Source organism: Hyaena hyaena, unplaced genomic scaffold, assembly GCF_003009895.1.
Source record: "Hyaena hyaena isolate Hyena2069 unplaced genomic scaffold, ASM300989v1 scaffold_779, whole genome shotgun sequence".
NCBI classification, from domain to species: Eukaryota; Metazoa; Chordata; class Mammalia; order Carnivora; family Hyaenidae; genus Hyaena; species Hyaena hyaena.
In genome coordinates this window covers 742,510-767,675 of record NW_024081413.1, presented here as the reverse complement: position 1 = coordinate 767,675, position 25,166 = coordinate 742,510, and the positions used below count along the sequence as shown (strand labels likewise).

Here is a 25,166-nt window from a genome sequence, read left to right as displayed (position 1 = left end):
TAAGGACAACTGGATCTCTGCATTCCTAATATCGTATAATCAATAATGGGTGACCGTGTTGAAATTCATATGTATGAGTTGCAATCTCAGAGTAGGTAAATTGCATATTCTGTCTTCTTTAATAAAACTTAAATTTCATTGTAAGTTTAATTGTTTTTCTCATTTCTCCTTTAAAAATATCATTGACTCATTTTGCTTTTCCCCTAAAATATTCTATTTTGACAAAATATTGGGAATCCTTTGGGGGCAGTTTCTTAAGTGAGAAATTTATCCTCCTGAATATACAGTTATTCGTATGTCATGCCTTTGCATTCTTGAATATACAACTGTGGATATTCTGGCTTACAGAATATAATGCATTCTTATTCTTATTTCCACAGAAGGGAGCATACTGGAGACAAAGACATAGGAGTGAAATATCAGTCCTGAATGATGGAACATTACTGCTGATCTTAATCAGGTCTCCAATGGGTGGTGATTCAAAATGAGTTTTGCAAGAAGACAGGGTTCTTGCATGGATTTGTCACTTGTGCAATAATTAGTAATATATTTGATTAAGATACTCATAAATTCTCCTCCCCAGTCAGTTTTTGCTCTGGACATTTATCTTTTGGATCCAGGGTGTCAAAGTTTATGATATGAAAATACAGTTCTTCTAATGAGTTAGAAATTCAAGGATTGTGTTCTTGAGTGGCTCAGTTGTTTAAGCATCTGATTTAGGCTCTGGTCATGATCTCACAGTTTTTGAGTTCAGTCCCACATCGGGTGAGCTTGAGCCCTGTTTTGGGTGAGCATGAGCCCCACTTTGGAGCTTCATGTGAGCTCTGCTTATCGCTCTCTCCCTGTCTCCCTCTGCCCCTTGCTCACTTGTGCCTTCTTTCTCTCTCTAAAAAAAATGAAAATAACAATAAAGATTGCAAGTATTGTTATACATAATCCTGTAATAATAATTTAAATATGAAAAATATAGTATCTGAACATATTCAGAATATGTTTTCATATTAACTGGACAATTTCTAAGCTCTAGATAGAGACTTAAAGTCTGAATTGTAAGTCCTGCACAACTATCAAAAACAGGGATCATTGGGAATAAATGAGGTGGTCTCATTGTGTTTTATGGTATACACTCATCTCCTATCCCTGAGAATAGTGAATAGTTTGTTTTAAAATATCCTTTCTAAATATGAGCTTTTACTATCAACAATAGCCAAAGTATGGAAAGAGCCCAAATGTCCATGAATGAATGGATAAAGAAGATGTGCTTTGTGTGTGTGTATATATATATATATTGGAATATTATTTAGCAATATAAAAGAATGAAATCTTGTCATTTGCAACTACATGGATAGAACTAGAGGGTATTATGCTAAGCGAAATAGAGAAAGACAAATACCAAATGATTTCACTAATATGAGGACTTTAAGATACAAAACAGATGAACATAAGGGAAGGGAAACAAAAATAATATAAAAAAAGGAAGGGGGAGAAAAACATAAGAGACTCATAAATATGGAGAACAAACAGAGGGGTTGTGGAAGGAAGGATGGGCTAACTGGGTAAGGGGCATTAAGGAATCTACTCCTGAAATCATTGTTGTACTATATGTTAACTAATTTGGATGTAAATTTTAAAAATAAACTGAAAGAAAGAAAGAGAGAGAGAGAGAGAGAGGAAGGAAGGAAGGAAGGAAGGAAGGAAGAGAGGAAGAGATTTTGTGCCTCAATAACAACTTATCAGGGTGTTTCCTTGTTTAGACCATGGAAGGAAAATCTCAAAAGTCTCACTCAATATTCTCCCCCAAATCTGGGTCTTTTAGCCTTAACTGAAGCACCTGGATTCATTCTTGGACTACTTAACCTTTTACTTAGCACAACTCGGTCCATTTCTTCATCTTCTCCATCTCACAGTGAAGAAGAATAATTGGTGTTTCATTCCTCTGCTCCTAGATATCACTATGAGCTACTATTTGAAAAATAAACGTGTACTCACATACTTATGAAGCAATAGTTAAGGGGAACCTGGGTGGCTGAGTTGGTTATACATCTGACTTTGATTTAAGCTCAGTTCATGAACTCACAGTTTGAGGGATTGAGCCTATGTGAGGCTCTGCATTGAGAAGCCTGCTTGGGATTCTCTCTCTCTGACTCTCTCTTCCTCCCTTGCTCATTCTCTCTCTCTCAAGATAAATACATACATACATACATACATAAATGAATAAATAAATAAGTTAAAAAGCACATAATCAACATTCTATTTAGAAATAATGTTTCTTAAAAGTAAAAATATACATAAGTAAAATAAACAAAAAAGAATGTCAAGATCCAACTAGGCTCTTACTGTAAGTAACCTCTTCCTTTGTCACTTGGGAAAGAACTCCCCAAAATCCCATTCTCTTGCACATTCCAACTTTAATAAAATGACTTGGTTTAAAATGTGAGTAACTGGATAGCAACAGTAGGTCTTATGAATATGAAGATATACTATGCCAAAGTAAACTTAAGCTACTATCTCTTAGAAACTAATAAAAATCTACTGGTTTAAATACTATCATATATAACATCTTCTCATCAAGGAACCAAAAACTTTCAAGACTAATCTCTACCGGGGTCACATTATATAGCAAACCAAGATCTCTCCAATTAGCTGTTACAAAACTCAAACACTGAATGCATAAAAAGGGCTACATCATGGGATTTAAAGCATGTACAACCCATGACTGAGAAAATTTGACACAGTCATGTCTTCCAGGGTAGATTGGCAAAATCTTTATATTTAAAACATATATTTTTAAAGCTTTGAATTGCTGTGTTCACATGCAACTTTTACACACTTATGTCCAAAGCAGTGAACACTTGGCAGAAAGTCAGGACCCAAACCTAGAATAGGATTTGAAGCACTAGGCAGACTATTGTAATAGGAACTTGAGTTTAAGCCAAGGAAGTAAAACAGTCCTATAAACTGAAGTTATACAGAGGAAACTGGGACAAAAAACAGAATTCTCTTCATCAGAATAAGGCACAATCCAGAGAAAATGTATCACTGTGTAGTCTAATAGAAATGATAACTCAATGCTAAGACCTCTGCCTTCCAAAATATTATTCAAATAGTTATACTATGAATTCAGCATGCTTAGATTAGGTGCCACATGGATGAAAGCTGGGACAATTCATAGAATATCAGATCTGAATGCATATGCTAGAACCTAGGAAAAGAGTAGTGATTTAATTCCCAGACACAGGACAACTTGTCCTTTGTCAGTGAGAGATTTCAAATTTCTTGTAATTAAAAAAGTACTTGTTTATATTCAGGAAGTATTTCTGATGTTAGCTGTGTGCTCTCTGCTGTTGTGATTGGTTGCTCTTTCCCCCAAGTTGGTCTTCTGCAGAGTTCCCCCTTGCTTACATTGGGGAGTGTTTGGATCTTTTACTAGATGTGGTTTGATTTGTTTGTTAAAATAATCCTGATTTGAAGAAGAAAAAAAAAAAAGCCTGATCCAAAAAAAAAAAGAGAAAAGGAACAAAAAACCCCCAAATAGACAAACAAAACTCTATAAGCCTGATTCTAAAGAAAAAGAAATAAATAAAAAAATTAGACTAATCCAAAAATCTGAGAAAAGGACACCAAAAAAACCCCACAAAACCAAACAAATGAACAAAAAACTATAAGCCTGATTAGAGGGACAGAGAAAGAGAGAGAGAGAGGAGAAAAGAATAACTTTTTTAAAAGCCTGCTCCTATTTCCTCCAGAGGCGAAGAACTGAAGCTGAGGCTTTGGAGAACTCTATGATCAGTAGACTTCATGCGTGAGGGGGGTGCCCGTGTTGGTCCTGTGGGTGAGAGGCCCACTGCACTGGCTCACAGTCAGACCTGCTCTTGTAAAGATGTCTCTGCAGGGCACATGGGGCAGGGTTTGGTGTAAGTGACACCAGCCTCCACTGGAGGTGCTGTGATCCTCACTAAAGTCCAGCCACACTGGTGACAGGTTGGGAGAGATGGTCACTGGGGTGAGGAGCTGGTGCCTTCCACTGTTCAGGGAACTCTCATAAACAAGCAAACAATCTCCCCTCCTGTGTCCCAAGCCTCCATCATATCCTTGCCCTCAACGTATCTGTGCCTGGGCTGTTGACATGACTGGCATGACAGCTCTCCTATGTTTTATCTCTGGTGCGTGGTTGGATTTCATAACTCCAGATCTTAAAGGACCTGGCAAGACACAGACCCACTCCCCTCTTCCTGCGATGAACCTCACAGTGCTGCACCTGGTGCTGTTCTGTCCCAGAAAGGCAGTCTCACTGCCACGCAGGTGCCTGGAGGCTATGGTGAAACACAGCGAAAAGTTGCAGCCAGGTTATCTGCCTACTACAGGTGCCTCTGTCACCTGCTGTTGAATGCTGCTCAAAAGCTCCATATGGGTCTTTTGTCCATGGAGAGTCAATATACCCTCTTCCAAATGCAGTCCAAGAAGGGGAATTTGCAACCCAGCTGATCCCCACACCATGGTGTCAGCTATCTGCTCCCAGGCCCCAGACCTTCTCTTTTGAAGCATTGCGACCCACATAAATTGATTCCAGGGAATGGTATGAACTTCCAAAACCTAAGAGTTTGAACTCCACTATTTGCGGGAACTTGCAAAAGTTCTTCCCAATCTTCCATTCAGTGGTTTTGGGGGAGTGATTTTCTTGCATCCACCTATTGCGATGCAACCTCTCTCCCATCTCTCCTTCTCTTCTCAAAAAGAGCTCCCTATTCTCCATGGCACCATGGCTTTTTTCTCCCTCAATTCCTCTCTCTGCACCTTGTACCTGCCTGGTTCTCTCTCTCAAACTATGAAACTTGAAGTCAACTACAAGAAAAAATTTGAAAAGACCACAAATACATGTAAGTTGAAGAATATTCTACTAAGGAATAAATGGGTGAGGGTGCCTGGGTGACTCAGTTGGTTAAGGTTTGGACTTCCACTTGGGTCATGATCTCACTGCTTGTGAGTTTGAGTCCCACGTTGGGCTCTGTGCTGATAGCTCAGAGCTTGGAGTCTGCTTCAGATTCTGTCTGCCCTTCTCCTGCTCATGCTCTCTTTCTCTCTCTCAAATATAATAATTTAAAGAAACCATAAAAGAATAAATGTATTAACCAGGAAATTAAAGAATTTTTTTAAAAATAATAAAAAAATTAACTTTAAACACTGAAAATGAAAACAGCAGGGACCAAAACATTTCGGGTGCAATAAAGGTGGTCATAAAGGGATGTATACAGTGATACAGGTCATCCTGAAGAAGCAAAAAGAGCCTCAAATACACAACCTAACCTTATATCCAAAGAAGCTAGAAAAATAACAGGAATCAAAGCCCCAGATCAGCAGAATAAGGGAAATAATAAAGATTAGACATCCATAAATTATATAGAAACAAATTTTTTAAAAGTTGGAAAGATAAAAAAAAACAACTCTAGGAGTAGGTTCTCTGAAAGAATTGACAAAATTGATAAACACTTTGCCAGACTTATAAAAAAGAAAAGAGAAAGGATCCAAATAAGTAAAATTATGAATGAGAGAGAAGAGATCACAAATAACACCTCAGAAATACAATTATAAGGGAATATTATGAAAAATTATATGCCAAAAAATTGGGCAGTCTGGAAGAAATGGATAAATTCTTAGAAACACATGAGCTATCAATACTGACACAGGAAAAAATAGAAAATTTGAACAGACTCATGACCAGAAAAGAAGTCAAATCAGTAATCAAAAAATTTCCCCAGACAGGAGTCCCAAGGGTCAGATGGCTGGACGTAAATCATGAAACATAAAAATTAACAATAGGTCTGCAGATCTTATGATGGCCACACATTCTTTTGCACTCCTCCCATAGGAAGTCCAGCCTCCCTCCTACTGAATTCGGGCTGGTTCCAGGGACTCACTCATAACTAACAGAATAGGGCTCAAGAGATGCCGATTATAAAACACACAAAGAAAATAAAAATCTAAATATTAAAAAGTATATTTAAAATGCTTTAAAGTATAATGTTTGGATCGATTTCAAATAAAAACTCAACCTACCTTATAACAGTAAACTACAAACAATAATAATAAAAGTAATGTGGGATTGTTGTGAGGAGAGTCGAAGACACCAATGATGAAAAGAAACACACCTATGTGTACATGAAACTTGGTATATAATAAAGCTGTCACCTCAAATTAGTGAAAAAAGGATAAATTCCTTATCCCTATATAGAGAAACATAAAGTTATTTAACATATTAAATAAAAAGCGTATTCAAAAATGTTTAGGAACCTCCACCAACTAAACAGAAAAGAGTCAGATCCTGCTCTGGAACCAGGCACTGATGGCCCCACTCTACTGGCAGAAACCCACACTTCATGAATGATGGGGAGGTCTAAGAGACACCGAGAGAGTACCCAGGGTAGTGCTGAGGTGCTAGGAGTCTCAAAGTAGAGGATATTTACAAAAATAGCAACACAGTATTTGATATTTGCACTGTTGTGAATACAGCAGGGCATATTAACTTCATACCACTCCTTACTCTTGACAAAATTAACCAAAATCAGATTTAAAAACATCAGTATGAAACATAAGATGTGTTATTTAAAAATTAAACAAAAACACCTTTGTGATCTTGTGGAATATTCCCTAAATAAGATTCACAGAGAAAATCTTTTCATAGAAAAATAGAGATTTTGACTTGGTCAAAGTGAATGATATCCATTCACTAAAATTGAGAGCTTTATAACAGATTAGAGGAGATACTAGCAATATCTAGCCAGCAAGTGTTCTAATATTGAAAATATGCACAGAGATTTTGTCAATATGCATGAAAAACAAAAATTAATAGAAAGAGCAGCTAAAGATGTCAACATAACTCACTGCATGAAAACCACAAAGGACTGAGCACTATGTGAACAATGCTCATTTATCAGGAGAAAATCAAATTAAAAATAATAAAATACTATTTTATAGCCACCTAGATTTTTAAAATTGGTAGCATCAGATGGTGTAAAAAATATGAAAAATAAACTTTAGGAATTTCTAGTGAGATTTTGAAAATATTTTGGAGACAAATTTGTTAATTCCTAGAGAAATTAAATATTTTATATGCTACAAAAATGCTCTTGCATATTCATCTATTTTAAGAGTATAATAGAAGTATAAAAGGAATTTGACAGTAACAGTATTTTTGTTAAGAATTAATTATTGATCATTTGGGTGTAGGTTATTTACCTAAAAAAAGAAAAAGGCATATAGTGGTAATTAAACAGCAATCAAAAAGAATGAAGTGGACTTACAAGAGCAACATGGACAGATGTTCATGATTTACTGTTGAGTGAAAACAAAGAATCACATCAGATTTATGATCCAATTTTATTTAAAAAATTCAGTCCAAATCATCCTCTTATAGGCAAACATGTACATATATAAACATATATAAGAATGATTAGAAAGATATGTTTTAAACACACTGGAGCTTTCACCTTTCTATAGAGAAGAGAAGTAAGAGTGAAGTTGAGATATTCAGGAGATGGAAATAAAAATAGAGTAAAAGAGGACTTTTAAAGAAACTATTGTTGATGGCAAAGCACAAGGAACATGGTCAATTGTATTGTACTTGTGTTACATGGTGACAGATGGTAGTTACACCTATTGTGTGCACAGTAATAATGGTGTACACCCATTGAATCACCATGTCGTACACCTGAAACTAATGCAACATTGGGTGTCAACTACAATCAAGTTTTTAAAATGAAACATAAGAAAGAAAAAACAAACAGATGATGCTTGCTCCCAACTTGAGAATGTAAATAATTCACATGAGGCTCAAAATGAAATAGAAATGACCCCTGTGTCCTAGTATACAGTTCCATATACATGCCATTTGAAAAATCTTCCATTAAAGCAAAAATCATGAAAGGACTTTCTCTTTTAAAAACACATTGCAAGGAGGGGCCAAGATGGTGGAACAGCATGGAAGGTCTTTTTTGCGTCTTGCATCCATGAAATACAGCCAGATCAACACTAAACCATCCTGCACACCTAGAAAACTGATTTGAGGATTAACACAACAATCTGCTCAACCTGAACCACAGAACTCAGCAGGTATGCAGTGCAGGGGAGGCAAACTCAGGGAAAGAGAAACCGTGGAAGCCACGGAGCTATTTTTGCTTATGGAGAGAGGATAGAGACAGGAGGAGAGTATGGGAAAAGCACCCTCCACCCCCCAAAAAAAAGATGCTGAAGAGAAAGTGTAAAAGTGGAAATAGCTGCAGGGACTGAACTAAAAAGGGAGAAAGAAGAAAGGAGAGGGTTTAAATTCCATTAAGACCCTATAAACAGGCGGAGTACAGAATCTGAAACTCTGCAGCTCAATACCTTGGTGGTGCTCTGGTAGGAAGGGTGAAACCCCAGGAGCACAGAGAGGTCCAGGGATCCTCGGGCCACACGGGGAGAGGTGGTTCCCCTGGTAGAAGGGCATTTGGTAGAGACTGTGCAGCCACCCAGTCCCAAGAGACCCCAGAGAACAACCACATTTCCTGGTGCTGGAACAAGGTCATTAAGGGTGAAGTCTGATGTCAGATGTGTGTTGTGATTTTCCATAATCCTTGAAATGCTGCTGCTACACAATCTTGGAACTTTTTCTGGGGCAAGCTGGCACCTAGCTGCAGTCTCTGGGCCGCACAGTCCTGCAAATGTTCCTGAGTATGGCTGGCACCGAGCTTGCCCAGTGAGACCCTACACCAGAGGGTCTAAGTGCATCAAAGCCAAAGTCTCATACAAGTGAGGGAAACACAGCCGCATAAGAGATAAAACTCAGGAGGAAGGTGCCACATGGCAAACTGATGGCTTGGTCACAGTGTAAAAGCGAGGAGTGGATGGAAACTGGAGACAAGGGACAGATGTGCAATTGCTGATTGGAGAGGACAGAGTTCAGATACTAAAGATGGGGTAGCTGGGTGACGTCATTTTCATCCTTCCCATGCATGCACATTCACACCTACAAACGCCACATCAATCCACCCCAGTAAGCTAAGCAGAGCCATCTAATGGAGAATTGAGCCATTACAATAAGCCCTGCCCGACAGGGCTGACCTCACTCTTGAAGAACACCACAAGTCCCTCCATCTGTTTAGTTTACAGACTATAAAGTGCTTCAGAGTTTGATCTCTAGGGGAAAACGATGTAATTTTAATCATATTTCAGTCTGTTCACTGGTCCATCTATTCAATTTCCTTTTATTTTCCTTTTTTGTTTCTTTGCTTTCTCTTGAACACAGAAAGAGAAAAAAATATTTTTATTTTCAATTTTTATTAAAAACGTTTTCTTTATTTTTTCCACTATATTTTATACTTTTTTGTAAATTTTTCTTTTTTTAAAAATATTTTTATTTATTTCTAGGAGACAGAGAGAGACAGCGTGAGCAGGGGAAGGTCAGAGAGAGAGGGAGATACAGACTCCGAAATAGGCTCCAGGCTCTGAGCTGGCGGTCAGCACAGAGCCCAACGCGGGGCTCGAACCCACGAACCGCGAGATAATGACCTAAGCGAAAGTCGGACGCTTAACCGACTAAGCCACCCAGGCGTCCCATATTTTTTTGTAAATTTTTCAAACTCTATTTTACCTCCATCATCTCATTGTATTCTATTTCATTGTATTCATTTTTTTCAAATTTTAAAACGTTTTCCTTTTTTCTTTTGTTTTCTTTTTTTTTCTTGCCACCCCCTCCCCTTTTCCTCTAATCTATTAAGCTCTTTTCAGCAACCAGACCAAAATACACCTAGGATTGAGCATCATTTATATGATTTTTTTGTATGTGTGATGTTTTTAATTTATAATTTTATTTTTTACCTTATTAATTACTTTTCTTCTTTTAAAATGACAAAACACAAAGAAATTCATGCTAAAAGAAAGAGCAGGAAGAAACAACAGCCAGGGTCTTAATCAACACAGATGCAAACAAAATGTCTGAACCAAAATTTAGAATCCCGATAATAAGAATACAGGCTGGGGTTGAAAACAGATTTAAAAAAAAAAAAAAAAAAACCTTTCTGTGTAGATAAAAGCTAGGCAAGATGAAATAAAAAATGTTATAGCTGAACTCCAATCTCAAATGGAGGCCACAATGGCAAGGATGGATGGGCAGAGCAGTAAATCAGCAATATAGAGGGTAAACTTATGGAGAACAATTAAGCAGAAAAAAAGAAACAGACTAAGGCAAACAAGCACGATTTAAGAATTAAAGAAATAAGTGACTCATTAAAAAGGAACATCAGAATCAAAGGGGTCCTAGAAAATGAAGAAAAAGGACTATGTGAGCAAATCATAGCAGAAAACTTTCCTAACCTGGGGAAAGACACAGATGTCAAAATCCAGGAAGCACAGAGAACTCCCACAAGATTCAACAATAACCAACCATCAACAAGGTATATCATAGTCAAATTCACAAAATACTCAGGCAAGAGAAGAATAATGAAAGCAGCAAGGGAAAAAAGTCCTTAATCTACAAGGGAAGACACATCAGGTTGGTAGCAGACCTACCCACAAAAACTTGCCCAAAAAGGAGTGGCAGGGTATATTCAATGTACTGAATCAGAAAAATATGCAGCCAAGAATTCTTTATCCAGCAAGGCTGTCATTCAAAATAGAAGGAGAGATTAAAAGTTTCACAGACAAAAATAAAATTAACAGAGTTGGTGACCACTAAACCAGCCCTGCAAGAAATTTTAAGGAAGACTCTCTGAAGAGAGAAAAGACAAAAAGAAAGAAAGAAGAAAAAAGACCAAGAGCAACAAAGACTAGAAAGGACCAGAGAACACCACCAGAAACTCCAACTCTACAGGAAATATAATGGCAATAAATTCATATCTGTCAATACTTACTCTAAACATTAATGGACTAAATGCTCCAATCAAAAGACATAGGGTAACAGAATGGACGAGAAAACAAGATCCATCTATATGCTGTTTACAAGAGACCCACTTTAGACCTAAATACACTTTCAGATTGAAAGGAAGGAGATGGAGAACTATCTATCATGCTAAGGGTCCAAAAAAGAAAGCCGGAGTAGCCATACTTATATCAGACAGTCTAGACTTTAAAATAAAGACTGAACAAGAGATGAAGAAGGGCATTACATCATAATTAAGATGTCTATCCACCACAAAGACCGAACAATTATAAACATTTATGCTCCAAATGTGATAGCACCCAAATATATAAATCAATTAATCACAAACATAAAGAAACTCATTGATAAGAATACCTTACTAGTAAGGGACTTCAACACCCCACTAACAGCAATGGACAGATCATCTAAACAGAAAATCAACAAGGAAACAATGCTAATATCATCCTCAATGGGAATAAACTGAGAACTTTTCCTCTAAGGTCAGGAACAGGGATGTCCACTCTTGCTACTATTATTCAACACAGTATTGGAAGTCTTAGCCTCAGCAAGCAGACAACACAAAGAAATAAAAGGCATCCAAATCACCAGGAGGTCAAACTTACACTTTTCCCAAATGACATGATATTTTATATGGAAAACGCAAATGATTCCACCAAAAAACTGCTAGAACTGATCCATGAATTCAGCAAAATCTCAGGATATAAAATTAATACACATATATTAGTTGCATTCTTATACACCAACAATGAAACAACAGAAAGAGAAATCAAAGAATTGATCCCATTTAGAATTGCAACAAAATCCATAAAATACCTAAGAATAAATCTAACCAAAGAGGTGAAAAATCTATACACTGAAAACTATAGAGAGTTTCTGAAAGAAATTGAAGAAGACATAAAAATATGGAAAAATATTCCATGCTCCTGGGTAGGAAGAACAAATATTGTTAAAATGTCAATAATACATATTCAATATACATATTCAATCAATCCCTATCAAAATAACACCAGCATTCTTCACTAAGCTACAACAAACAATCCTAAAATTTGTATGGAACCACAAAAGACCCCGAATAGCCAAAGCAATCTTGAAAAAGAGCCAAAGATGGAGGCATCACAATCCTGGACTTCAAGCTGTATTACAAAGCTGTAGTCATCAAGACAGTATGGTACTGGCACAAAAACAGACACTCAGATCAATGGAACTGAATACAGAACCCATAAATGGACCCAGAAACATATGGCCAACTAATATTTGACAAAGCAGGAAAGAATATCCAATGGCATAAAGACAGTCTTTCAACCAATGGTGCTGGGAAAACTGGACAGCAACATGCAGGAAAATGAACCTGGACCACTTTCTTACACCATACCAAAAAATAAACTCAAAATGGATTAAAAACCTAAATGTAAGACAGAGAACTATCAAAATCCTAGAGGCAAAAGCAGGCAAAAACTTTGACCTTGGCCACAGCAACTTCTTACTCAACGTGTCTCTGGAAGCAAGGGAAACCAAAGCAAAAATAAACTACTGGGGCCTCTTCAAAATAAAAACCTTCTGCACAGCAAAAGAAACAATCAGCAAAACTAAAAACTAAAGGCAACCAACGGAACAGGAGAAGATCTCAGCAAGCAACAAATCAGGTAAAGGGTTAGTATCCAAAATCTATAAAGAACTTATCAAACTTAACACCCAAAAAACATGTAATCTAGTGAAGAAATGGGCTAAAGATATGAATAGACACTTCTCCAAAGAAGACATCCAGATGGCCAACAGACACATGAAACAATGTTCAATGTCACTCATCATCAGGGAAATACAAATCAAAACAACGAGATACCACCTCACACCTGTCAGAATGGCTAACATTGACAACTCAAGCAACAATAGATGTTGGCGAGGATACAGAAAAAGAGAATCTCTTTTGCACTGCCTGGTGGGAATGCAAACTGGTGCAGTCACTCTAGAAAACAGTATGGAGGTGCCTCAAAAAATTAAAAATAAAACTACCCTATGACCCAGCAATTGCACTACTAGGTATTGGGATACAGGCATGCTGTTTCGAAGGGACACATGCACCCCAATGTTTATAGCAGCATTATCAACAATAGCCAAAGTATGGAAAGAGCCCAAATGTCAACCAATAGATGAAAGGATAAAGACGATGTGGTATAAATATACAATGGAGTATCACTCGGCAATCAAAAAGAATGAAATCTTCCATTGGCAACTACATGGATGAAAACAGAGAGTGTTATGCTAAGTGAAATTAGTCAGTCAGAGAAAAACAAATATCATATGACTTCACTCATATGAGGGCTTTAAGATACATAACAGATTAACATAAGAGAAGGGAAGCAAAAAAATATAAAAACAGGGAAGGAGACAAAAACATAAGACTCTTAAATATGGAGATCAAACAGAGGGTTACAGAAGGAGATGTGGAAGGGTGCATGGGCTAAGTGGGTAAGGGGCATTAAGGAATCTACTCTTGAAATCATTGTTGCACTATATTCTAACTATCTTGAGTATAAATTTAAAAAAATAAATTAAAACAATAAATACCTTTTCAAATATTAAAAAATAAATAAAAATAAACACACGTTGCGTTTTCTCAGGAATATTAATATCAAGTTACTCTTGCGTTCTTATCATTATGAAGCCATGATAAAAGTCATTATAAATTTACATCAGTCCATTCAATAGCATGGTTTAGGAGGCACCTAACTGACAATGGTCTGCAGGAAGCCTATGAGAACATGGAGAGTCAGATGTAAGACCTCGACCCCCAGGAGACTAACTGCCTACAGAACACAATCATGTTGGGAGGCATTACCAGACTCCTTGCTTTTAGAGAGAAAGAAAATCATTTTCTTCTCCTATCTGCCTGCTTATCTCCCAAGCGGGCCTTTTAAGCATAAATAAATAGGGATGGAAAAGTTCCCTGAGGGCAAAGTCCCTGATGCTCTGCAGTTATAACTACCCCCAGATACTCCAGGAACTAACCGGAACTCCACTATCAGTGGAGCCAGACCCCTGCGCACATCCTCTGTAAGTGTGTCTGGATAGAGGGCACCTGAGAGGCAGCTATACCAGAAGTAGGCAGAACACTGGGAAGGGTGGGGAGACATTTCTCTTTAGTCCAGATGTGTGCTCCGTTCCATTCCTAAGTCTATACTGAAAAAGTAGTGGGAAAACAGGGTAGTGGAGACTACATGCTGTCTCAGGTCAGGAGGCATGTATGAGAAACTGTACTCTGGGACCTTGCCTTTTGCTGGTCTCTTGCATTTTTAGATATTTTGCTGGGTGCTTCCAGAGTTGCAGAGGGGTAGGAATTTGTCCATAGGAGATGAATGGGGATACGGAAGGGAGCCTAGAGTGTGTATTCATCTGGTGCTTAGTTTAGATGATTTCAACTGTACATATTGAAACGTAATGGCTTTAAGGCAAACAATCCGTTCACAAATGCTTGAATCATGGGGGAGGAATTAGTTTAATCTAAATAACATTAGGAATTGAAGACAGATACCACAACTGGGGTCAGTGAGAGTGAGAAAGTAGTTCTTCAGATTAAGCTCAATCTAAAGAATTTCTAAAGCTATGTTGTAAAAAACAGAAAATTATGCCCAGATGATCACTGAGGTATCTGTCACTGGATGCACTCCTTAATGTCTTAAACAATGTTTAGGAGAGATGTCTCAAGTTCTCTGGGAGTTGCCGGAGCTCAGCTGTCCCTACAATAAATATAATAATAATAATAATAGACACAACAAAAAAAGAAACTAAGAAAAAAATTATACTCAGGGCAGTGGAAGCAGGAGTCAGAGTTTTAAGTGCAAGAGAAATATCCCAGATTTCTGGGAATCTGCCCAAGAACTGTGTGTGCATGGGAGTACATGAGAGATAGTCATGTATCTGAGTCCCTATTTGGGCCAGGTTCTCCTATTTAACCTTTGTGTAGAGAAACCATAGGTTTGTCATATGGTAGTCTATGGGGTCACAAAACCAAAAGTAAAAAGGAAATTTACAATTACAAATTTAGATACACACCTGAAACAAAGTAAGCAAATCCCCCCCTTCTTTGTGTTTCTTCAAAGAAATGAAAGTTCTATTTTTTAAAACTTGAAAAAACCAAACATATATAATCAGTCATATTACCTCGGTCTTCTATATTGTTTTGTGATGAGAATATCTGAGTAGCATGGCACAAATGATAAACAGATGAATTCTCATGGCTCTGGATGACCTGCCAGGAATCACAAGTTTCATGTAGGTGAAGCAAATTCTTCTAAATTCATGTGTCTTAAATCAGGAGCTAATTAATTCCTAATTTTACAGACCACTAAAAGAAAGCTGTAAAAATATATGACAAAATATGACAGCACACCAAAATGGCACCATCTCCTCTGGGGTTTCAGACTTCCTCCTGAATTGTTTTGTCAGGTCCCCCAGCTGGCAGCTCTGGTTGTCTCTGCCACTCAGCTTCCTCCTCTTCCTGGCCATGGGGGCCAATGGTATTCTCTTGATCACCATTCGGCTGGAGGTCTCTCTACATGAGCCCATGTACTACCTGCTCAGCCTCCTCTCTCTATTGGACATCGTGCTCTGTCTCACTGTCATCCCCAAGATCCTGGCCATCTTCTGGTTTGACCTCAAGTCCATCAGCTTCTATGCCTGCTTCCTTCAGATGTTCATCATGAATGGCTTCTTTGGCATGGAGTCCTGCACATTCATGGTTATGGCCTATGACCGCTATGTAGCCATCTGTCACCCACTGAGATACACATCCATCATCACTGACCAATTTGTAGCCAAGGCTGCTATCTTTATTTTGGCCAGAAATGCACTTCTTACCATGTTCATTCCCATCCTCTCTGCCCGGCTCCATTATTGTGGAAAAAATGTAATTGAGAACTGTATGTGTGCTAATCTCTCTGTGTCCAAGCTCTCCTGTGATAATATTGCCATTAACAGAATTTACCATTTAATTGTGGCCTGGACTCTTCTGGGCTCTGACCTCATCCTTATCTTCTTCTCCTATACCTTCATCTTACGAGCTGTTCTGAGACTCAAGGCAAAAGGGGCAGCTGCCAAAGTTCTGAGCACTTGTGGCTCTCACTTCATTCTCATCCTCTTCTTCAGCACCATCCTGCTGGTTTTTGTTTTTACCCACATTGCCAAGAAAAAAATTTCCCCTGATATTCCTGTCTTACTTAATGTGTTACACCATGTAATTCCTGCAGCTCTCAACCCCATTGTCTATGGGGTACGGACCCAGGAGATTAAAGAGGGGATTAGGAAATTACTGAGAAGGGCAAGAGAGAACAGAAAATAATCATGCTCTTGCTTTGCTTTTCTCAAAACCACAATCAAAATGCAGGGATTAGACAGAAATATAGTCCTAATCTTCTCATGGGGACATGCCTGATGATAAAAACTATATGGTTTCCCTTTACCCACAGTCACATCACACTTCTTACACTCATTGGTTTTCTGAAGAGACTAGGGATATGGTATTCCTTTACCTACCTGACATCCTCCTTATATCCCTTGGTCAGAACTGCCTTCCTAATAGCTTCTCAAAAACATGAACCACAGTCCTGTCTCTGAAACTTTTGGCTTATTGTTCCTCTGTCCACATATCTCCTTCCCTCATTTCCAATGGGTGTTCCTGACCACAGTATTTAAAACAGCAGCTAACAATATTCCCCCAAAACACAGATGATGTCCCAACACCTTCTCTGTTTCACTGTTCTACACAGCATTTTTCACTACCTAACGACCATAAAAGTTCCTCACTTATTTGTTTAGTCAGTCGACATTTATCAAAACTTAAGGAGTAGAAGGGCAAGATTTTTTGCCTTATGTGTTCACTGTTGTACACAGTGTTTGGCTTATGGTAGAGACCCATAAATGTTTGTGAAATTAATAAATAAATGTTGACTAAATTACTAATTGTATGACAGTTACTAGGAATATAATTCAGACATGGTACTTTTTCTCTGGGTTTTTATATTAGACTTCAAGAGTGAGGGAGACCATATTTCATCCACATCCATTGTTTGAGCATGTTTGGAACATCACCATAGGACAGATGAGGGCTTAGCCATAAAAGCAGAAGTATAGTATTAGGAACTTTGAATTTGAATACACTTGAGATACACAAGTAGAGGTGTATAGACTTACAGGAATCACACTCAAATAAGATTTGCACTTGGAAGAAAAAAAAGATGTACACTTGAGAACTGATTACATATCCTCATTGAAGCAATGGAACTAGATGGATAGGCCAAGGGAAAGAAAATAGAACAAGAACGTAAGAAGGCCCACGAAAAAATCCTGAAGTGCTCCTTATTATCCTTACCTTCTAGTATCAAGAGATTAACATGGATTCACAAAGTAGTGTTCAGTGAATGAAAAAAAAAAAAAAGAGATTCACAGAAAAAAGCACCTCAAAATAGACTATGATCAATTAAGAAGTGATACTCAATTTTATTCAAGGCTACCTATAGAAGTGTGAGGCCCCTGTCCATCTAAACAACTTAATATATAATGCATAAAATGCAGTAAAACATGTATGGGTCCATGTGGTCCCATTATAAAATGTATGGGTTTACCAATGAAAAGTTAGAACGATGGGTAGAGAAAAAATTCTTACATATGTATTTATTGTTCTGTCAGTGTACATAAAGATACTGTTGTAGTGTCAAGGCACCACCTTAACAAAAGAGAGGACATAAAATATAATTATAAATAATGGCTGCAAGTTTCCAAATCTGGTAAAAATTATAAACTCAGAGTTCTAAGAAACTCAATGAAATCCAAGAATAAGAAAAATGAATAAAGCTATACTAGGGGTACATATCATAATCAAACTATTCAGAAATAATGATTAAAGAATAAAATTATAAAGCCAGATCAAAAGACATATCATAGATTATCTAAATAAAGGATGAAATCAGATTGCTTACCAGAAATAGTGCATGTAAGACACTACAGCAATATCTTTAAAACTCAAAATAAAAAACTTGTTAAACTAGAATTCTATATCCCATAGGAATACTCTTAAAAACAGATAAATGCTTTAAAAAATTTTAAAACATTTATTCATTTTTGAGAAACAGAGCGTGAGTGGGGGAGGGGCACAGAGAGAGGGAGACACAAAATCTAAAGCAGGCTCCAGGCTCTGAGCTGTCAGCACAGGGCCTGATGCAAGGCTCAAACCCATGAACATGAGATCATGACCTGAGCTGAAGTTGGATGCTTACTGACTAAGCCACCCAGGCACCTCAGATAAATGCTTTTTTAAACATACTAAAACTGAAATAATTTTTCAGTAACAGGCTCACACTGTAAACAATGCTTATAAAATTTCTTTATCCAGGAGGAAAATATTATCAGATATAAATATAGATCTAAACAAAGGAATAAAAAAGCATCAGAATTTGTTACTACATGGGTAAATATGTAAGATTTTTAAATTATTTGAATGCTTTTAATTGCCTGTTGAAAAAATAATAACAATGCAGCATTTAATTTATAACATACAAAAAATTTATTTGTAAAAAAGTAAAATGTATGAAAATAATAGCATGAGCCAGGAAGGAAAAAGTGGAATTCGAACATTGTTATTACATAATAGACATAATAATATGTTATCAGTTGAAGATAGACTATAATCAGAGATATGTACTATAATCTCTAAAACAAGCCCCCCAAATAGTTAATACTCATAAGAAAAGACCCAAATAGTTAATACTCATAAGAAGTAATGTGGGATGGAATGTTTTAAAGAATAATTAATCCAAAAGAAAGAAAGAGAGGAAAAGAAACAGAGGACAAATGCCAAAATGATATATGTAAATCCAACCACAACCATGAAGCAAAATAATTATAAATGAACTAATTTCCCAATTAAAAGACATAGCTTGTCAGACTGAAAAAAAAAGACCTATTTAAATGCTCCCCACATAAAATGCACCTTATATAAATACAAACATGTTAAAAGTAAAGGGATGGGATAATATACAACACTAATAACAACACCAATCAAAAGAAGAAAGAGAGAGAGAGACAATCCAAGAAACAGACTCTTAACTATAGAGAACAAATTGATGGTTACCAGAGAGGAGGTAGGAGGGGACATGGCTGAAATAGGTGATGGGGATAAAGAGTACTCTTATCATGATGAGCAATGAATAATGTGTAGAATTGCTGAATCACTATATTGTATACCTGAAACTAATACAACACTGTATGTTAACAATACTGGAATTAAAATTAAAAATAAAAAAGAAAGAAAAATGGGGTAACTATAATAATACCAGAAAAAAAATGTTTCAAAGCCAAAAACAACAGCAGAATATACAATATTTCAAATGCACACTGAACATTTACCAAAATATATCATATTTAGGGTCATAAAATGAATCCCAATATACTTAAAAGAATTCATGCAAAGCATATTTTTTACTATAGTGGAATGAAATTGTATATCAATGTGAAGTGACCTCTGGAATAAGACCAAAACATGTAAAACATAACAAGACACTTCTAAATAATCCCTGAGACAAAAAAATTGAAAAAGAGAGTCAAAAGAATTTTGCACTGAAAAAATATTAAAATACAATGTGTGGAAATTTTTGAAATGTTACTAAAGCAATAATGTTGAAAACTGTGAGTGTTAGAGATGTCCATCCTCCACACAGTAAAACATTCAGGTGTAGATCCTGACTTCCCCAAAATGTATCAACTAACAGGCTACTGTTAATTTGAAGATGTAACAATAACATTACCAGTCAACTAACTCATATTTTGTATGTTATATGTATAATATACTGTGTTCTTACAACAAACAGAGCTAGAGAAAATAAAATGTTAACTAAATCAAAAAAAGAGAGAAAATACATTTACAATACTGTATTGTGTTTATTGGGGAAAAAATTCCATAAGGAGAAATCCCAACCATTCAAATCCATGTTTTTCATCGGTCAGCTGTACTGGACACACATATGAAGGATTAAATTCTTATATTTGAAATACGAGGTCTCCAATCAATGACCAAATTCAACCATTAAAAACAACATAAAGAAGAATAAATTAAACCCCAAAAAAGGAAAAGAAATGAACAATAACAAGATCAATGAAACAGAAAAAAATCTAATAGAAACAGTCACTAAACCAAAATACGCTACTTTGAGAAGAGTGACTAAATGTCCTCAGAGACTTACTGAAAGGTATTGGGAATATGAAGTCAGACATGCAGTTATATAAAAAAAAAGGAACTAAACTGTTTTATAAAATAAAATAGTTGCTATAAAGCAGTCAGGGGATGAGCTGAATGGAGGAATAAATGCAGCTGAGTAGAATGTTAATGAGCTGAATCTGGCCAAGGAAATTTGTAGACCTATTACATAATGATCAGAAGATACAGAAAAAAGAGGAGTAAGTGGATAAGACAGAATATGCCAGGATGTCACAATGTAAATTTGGTTTCATAAGAATCACATGAAGAATTAAATAAATGGAATGTACTTGAAGAAATAGAAATGAAACCTCCTCATTAATTTTTAAAAAACAAGATTACAGCTTGAAAGGTGTTGTAGGTGTTGTAGAGAGACAAATTAGATAGTAGCAAATGAAAGCACCTAGACCTAGTGATAACAGAGGAAAAGAGTCCACTCTAAAGGTATGTGCAGATCACCTATTGCCTTAGGTGGGTTCGCAATCAGACTCTGAGATTCTGATGCATGTAGGTGGCATTTTGGAGAGTTGAAATGGAAAATAAAAGGATGGAGATAGAAAAAAAAGTAAATCAGACATAAAGCAATTTAGTAATAGAAATCGTGAAGGAGAAAAATTAACATCACATATGGAGGATTTAATGATGGCCACACATTATTTTACACTCATTGGAGAAAGAAATCCAGGCCAGTTTCCCTCGCGCTGAATCAGGGCTGGTTCCAGTGACTCACTCATAACCAACAGATTATGGCAAAAGTGATACTGATTTGAATATATATATATATATATATTCATATTCACTTTTTATATATCCAGATTCATTTATATATATTCATATATTCAAAGATATTTTAACGATATGGGGAATCCTCACAATACAATGTTAAAAATAAACAAGCTATGATACAAAAATGTGCAGATGCCATAAACCCAGTTTTTTTAAATGTTTCCATGCATTCACATGGGTTCAGTTTTCCTTTTGGGCCACTTATGTGTTACAGGTTTGCCTCACTCCAAGAAACTTGAATGGCAGTGTTCTTTAACACATATGTCTGGAGCTGTTTGTTTAGCTCAGATTTTAAAATTTTTCTTTTTCCTTTTCAAGTTTTCTTAAAAATCCAGTTAGTTAACATTCAGTGTGATATTAGTTTCAGGTGTACAATTTAGTGATTCAACATTTACAACCAACACTTGAAGATTATCACAAGTGCCTTCCTTAGTCCCTGTCACCTATTTGACCAATCTCCCCAACGACCTCCCCTCTTATAGCCACCAGTTTGGTCTCTATTGTTAAGAGTCTGTTTCTTGGTATTCCTCTCTTTTTCCCCCTTATGTTTGTTTGTTCTCTTTCTTAAATTCCACATTTGAGTGAAATCATACAGTATTAGTCTTTACCTGACTGACTTACTTAGTTTAGCATAATACTGTATACCTCCATCCATCTCATTGCAAATGGCAAGATTTCATTCTTTTCTATGTCTGAGTAATAATCCATTGTATATATATACATATATATAAACTACCTCTTCTTTATAGATTGACCATTCAATGGACATTTGGGCTTTTTCCATAATTTGGCTGTTGTTGATAATGCTGCTATAAATATCAGGGTGCATGCATCTGTTAGAATCAGTATTTTTTAAACTTTAAATTTAAATTAGTTAACATAAAGTATAGTCTCGGCTTCAGGGGTAGAATCCAGTGATTCATCACTTACATATAACACCCAGTGCTCATCCCAACAATTGACTTCCTTAATGCCCATGACCCATTTAACCATCCCCCCTCCTCCCCTCCAGCAGTCCTAAGGTTGCCCTCCATATTTAAAAGTCTCTTATGATTTGCCTCCTTCTCTGTTTGTATCTTATATTTCCTTCCTTTCCCCTATGTTAATCTGTTGTGTTTCTCAAATTCCACATATGAGTGAAATCCTATAGCATCTGTCTTTCTCTGACTGATTTATTTCACTTAACATAATACCCTCTAGTTCCAACCACATTGTTGCAAATGGCAAGGTTTCATTATTTTTGATTGCCAAGTAGTATTCCATTGTGTATGTATACCACATCTTCTTTATCCATTTATCAGTCAATGGACATTTGGGCAATATTTGCAAATCAATGTGATACACTACATTAATAAAAGAAATGATAAGAAACATGATCCTTTCAATAGATGCAGAAAAGGCATTTGACAAAAATACATCATCCTTTCTTAGGATTTTTTTAAGTGACTCTAACATTATTTTAATTATGAAGCCATCATACACGTCATGATGAGTTAACCTCAATCCATTCTATAGCATGGTTTGGGAGGTACTTACCTGGCAATAATGTGCTGGAAGCCCATGAGAACTTCCGAGTGAACTTATTGGACACATGGAGGGCACTGAGTGTGTATCTGCAAATAATACATCCATGGATGGATGGATATAATGTCCAAAATTAAGGAGACTAATTGCATATAACACATGGTAAAAGTTGAGCTGGATTACAAAAGTTCCTTGATTTAGCGAGAAAGAAAATCACTTTCTTCTACACCTGCCTGCCTGTCTGTCCCGGAAGGACCTATTAGGCCCAAGGAATTGGAGATGCAGAGTTCCCAAAAGAAAAACTCCCTGAGGCTCTGGAACTATAACTACTTCAGACACTTTAGGAACTAACCAGAACTCCAATTTTCGTGGATCCACACTCTCTGCTCACATCCTCTGTAAGTGAGTCTCAGTACAAGGTGCCTGAGAAGCACCTATACCAAGATTAGCCAGAACACAGGATGAGGGTGGGGGGAAACGTTCTTTCAGTAATACCTGTGTTCCATTCCATTCCTGAGTCACTACTGCTGAAGTAGTCTGAAAATGGGGTAGTAGAGACTGCATCCTGTCTCAGGACAGGAGGCACATGTAAGAACATGTGCTCTGGTACCTTCCCTTTTGCCTTCCTCTTGTCTTTTCTGATCTTTTCCTTGGAGGTGCCATAGATGCAGAGAGATAGGAATTTGTCCATAGCAGATGGATGGGCATAAGGGACCGGGGAAGTATATTATCTGGAGCTCACATTAGAAAGTTTGGGATTTTAATCTATGAATATGAAAATTTAGGAGATTTAGGTCAAAGATTCTGCTCACAATTGCTTGCATCATTGTACAGGAATTAAATTTAATCTATACAACTACAGAATTGAGAACACAGACTACAGTTGGAGGGTCAGTGAGAGTCAAAAGATAGTTCCTCAGATTTCGGCTCAATCTAAAGAGTTTCTAAAAGCTACTGCTGCCACAAACAGCAAAGTACGCACAAATCATAGAGGTATCTGTCACCGGTTGGTTCAGATCAATGATGTCTGAAATGATACTTGAGAGAGATAACTCACAATTCTGCCTTAGTTTATGGAGTTAGGTGATCCCTAACAATCCTTTCCCTTCTTCAAACAGGGCTTTCATAGTGCTATGCTGGGGGCCTATCCTGAAGCCTAGGATAAAGCTTGCTCTGCAGGGTCTCCACATTTGTCACTGCCCTTCAACTTCACTGACTTCTACATCCTGTCTCTACTGGAACCAGTAATCATTAGCTCTATGTCCTCAGCCCTAGAGCTGCCACTGGCTAGCTCTCATTGCAATCCAAGATTGAAAAAGGAGAGGAAAATAGGAACATATATGTTCTCAGATGCTTTACTTGGTCTGAGTAGGTAGGTCAATATTTGTTGAATCAATTATAGACTGAAGAGCAGAGAAAAGAGGAGAAAGGAAGAATCAGTGAGTGGAAAGAACAGATTTAAAAAAAATCCTCCTAGGCTATCCTATCCTGGTGCTAGACATAATTATCCCAAAGTACTTCAGGAGAAAAAGAGAACATACTTCTTTCTGTATACTTCTCCATAGATACATGTCTTATTTGCCCCTTTTTTCCATGTGACTGTACTTTCCAAAGATCATATCATGATTTTCCCTCCATGTATGCAATGAAACCCTAATTCCTTCCAAGAACACCATGACACCCCTGAAGAAGAAAAGCTTCTTGAGAATGGTTAGACTTGGGGCTCTGATGTATAAGGGTTAAATGCAACAATTTTTCAAAGAATAGGATCAAAAGATGCAGTAAGCAAAGAGCAGATGACAAAAATCTAACTGATGAAAGTGGCGCGTAGGGGAATATTCCAAATTTGTCATCCTGAGATTGTACACGCCATGGGTCATTGTAGCAAGGACTAGGCTAAGCTACTGCTATTACTTATGACTCAAACTTACCAGTGAATATATCTAATGGGGAAAAATGGGTAGAAATTCAGAGTTCAATGCACATAGTGCCCAAGATAGGAGAAGGACCTTTGATCAACAGTTCAAGGCTCAATGTTATTTTTCTGTGGGTTTTCTATGTGAGCAATTATTTAGCAGGATACATTCCTACCTAATTAAAGTGACATTTTAAGCAAAATGAAAATTAGCTAATTTTAGTTTCAGGGTATCATTTTTTAATATAATTAAAGTAAACTCCATCTGAAAACTCAGAAGGTGGGGGTAGCATGGAAAACTATGGACATTTATCTGGGTCCCTATTTGTGCCAGATTCCACTACTCATCTGCACAATTATTGTTATGTCTAAATTATCATATGGCATATGTGTGGTCATTAAAAAACAAAAAGAAAGAAAACTTATAAAAACAAATTTAGAAACTCACCTGTCACAAAGGAGTTCTTAAGTAATTTTTCCTTCTCTTTACTTTTGGCAAAGACATAACATTTCTATTAAAAAACAAACCTGAATCAATTAAGCATGTATAAGCAAACCATACTAATTCAGTACTCTCTCTATCCTTTTTACTTACAGGGTTATCCTAGTAGCATGGTACAAAGGATGGACTGATGAATTCACATGGATCTGAAAGACCAACTAGGACCCATAAGGTTCACCTAGGTGACGCAAATTGTTCTCAGTCCAGGTGTCTTGAGTCAGTGACTAATTTTTATCCTAATTTTACAGATCTAAAAGAAAGCTGTAGAAATATATGACAAAAT

The 25,166-nt window shown here is 36.8% G+C and overlaps 1 protein-coding gene across 1 annotated transcript; it reads left to right on the top strand.

Moving 5' to 3' along the window:
- Window positions 1-15,287: 15,287 nt before the first annotated feature.
- On the top strand, window positions 15,288-16,247 carry LOC120221456 (olfactory receptor 56A3-like). Its single transcript, XM_039218851.1, has one exon. The coding sequence runs from the start codon at window positions 15,288-15,290 to the stop codon at window positions 16,245-16,247; it is 960 nt and encodes a 319-aa protein (XP_039074782.1).
- The last annotated feature ends 8,919 nt before the right edge of the window (window positions 16,248-25,166 follow it).

Excerpts from the sequence above, each read along its gene's own strand:
- LOC120221456 (XM_039218851.1), top strand. The coding sequence starts at position 15,288 with ATGACAGCACACCAAAATGGCACCATCTCCTCTGGGGTTTCAGACTTC.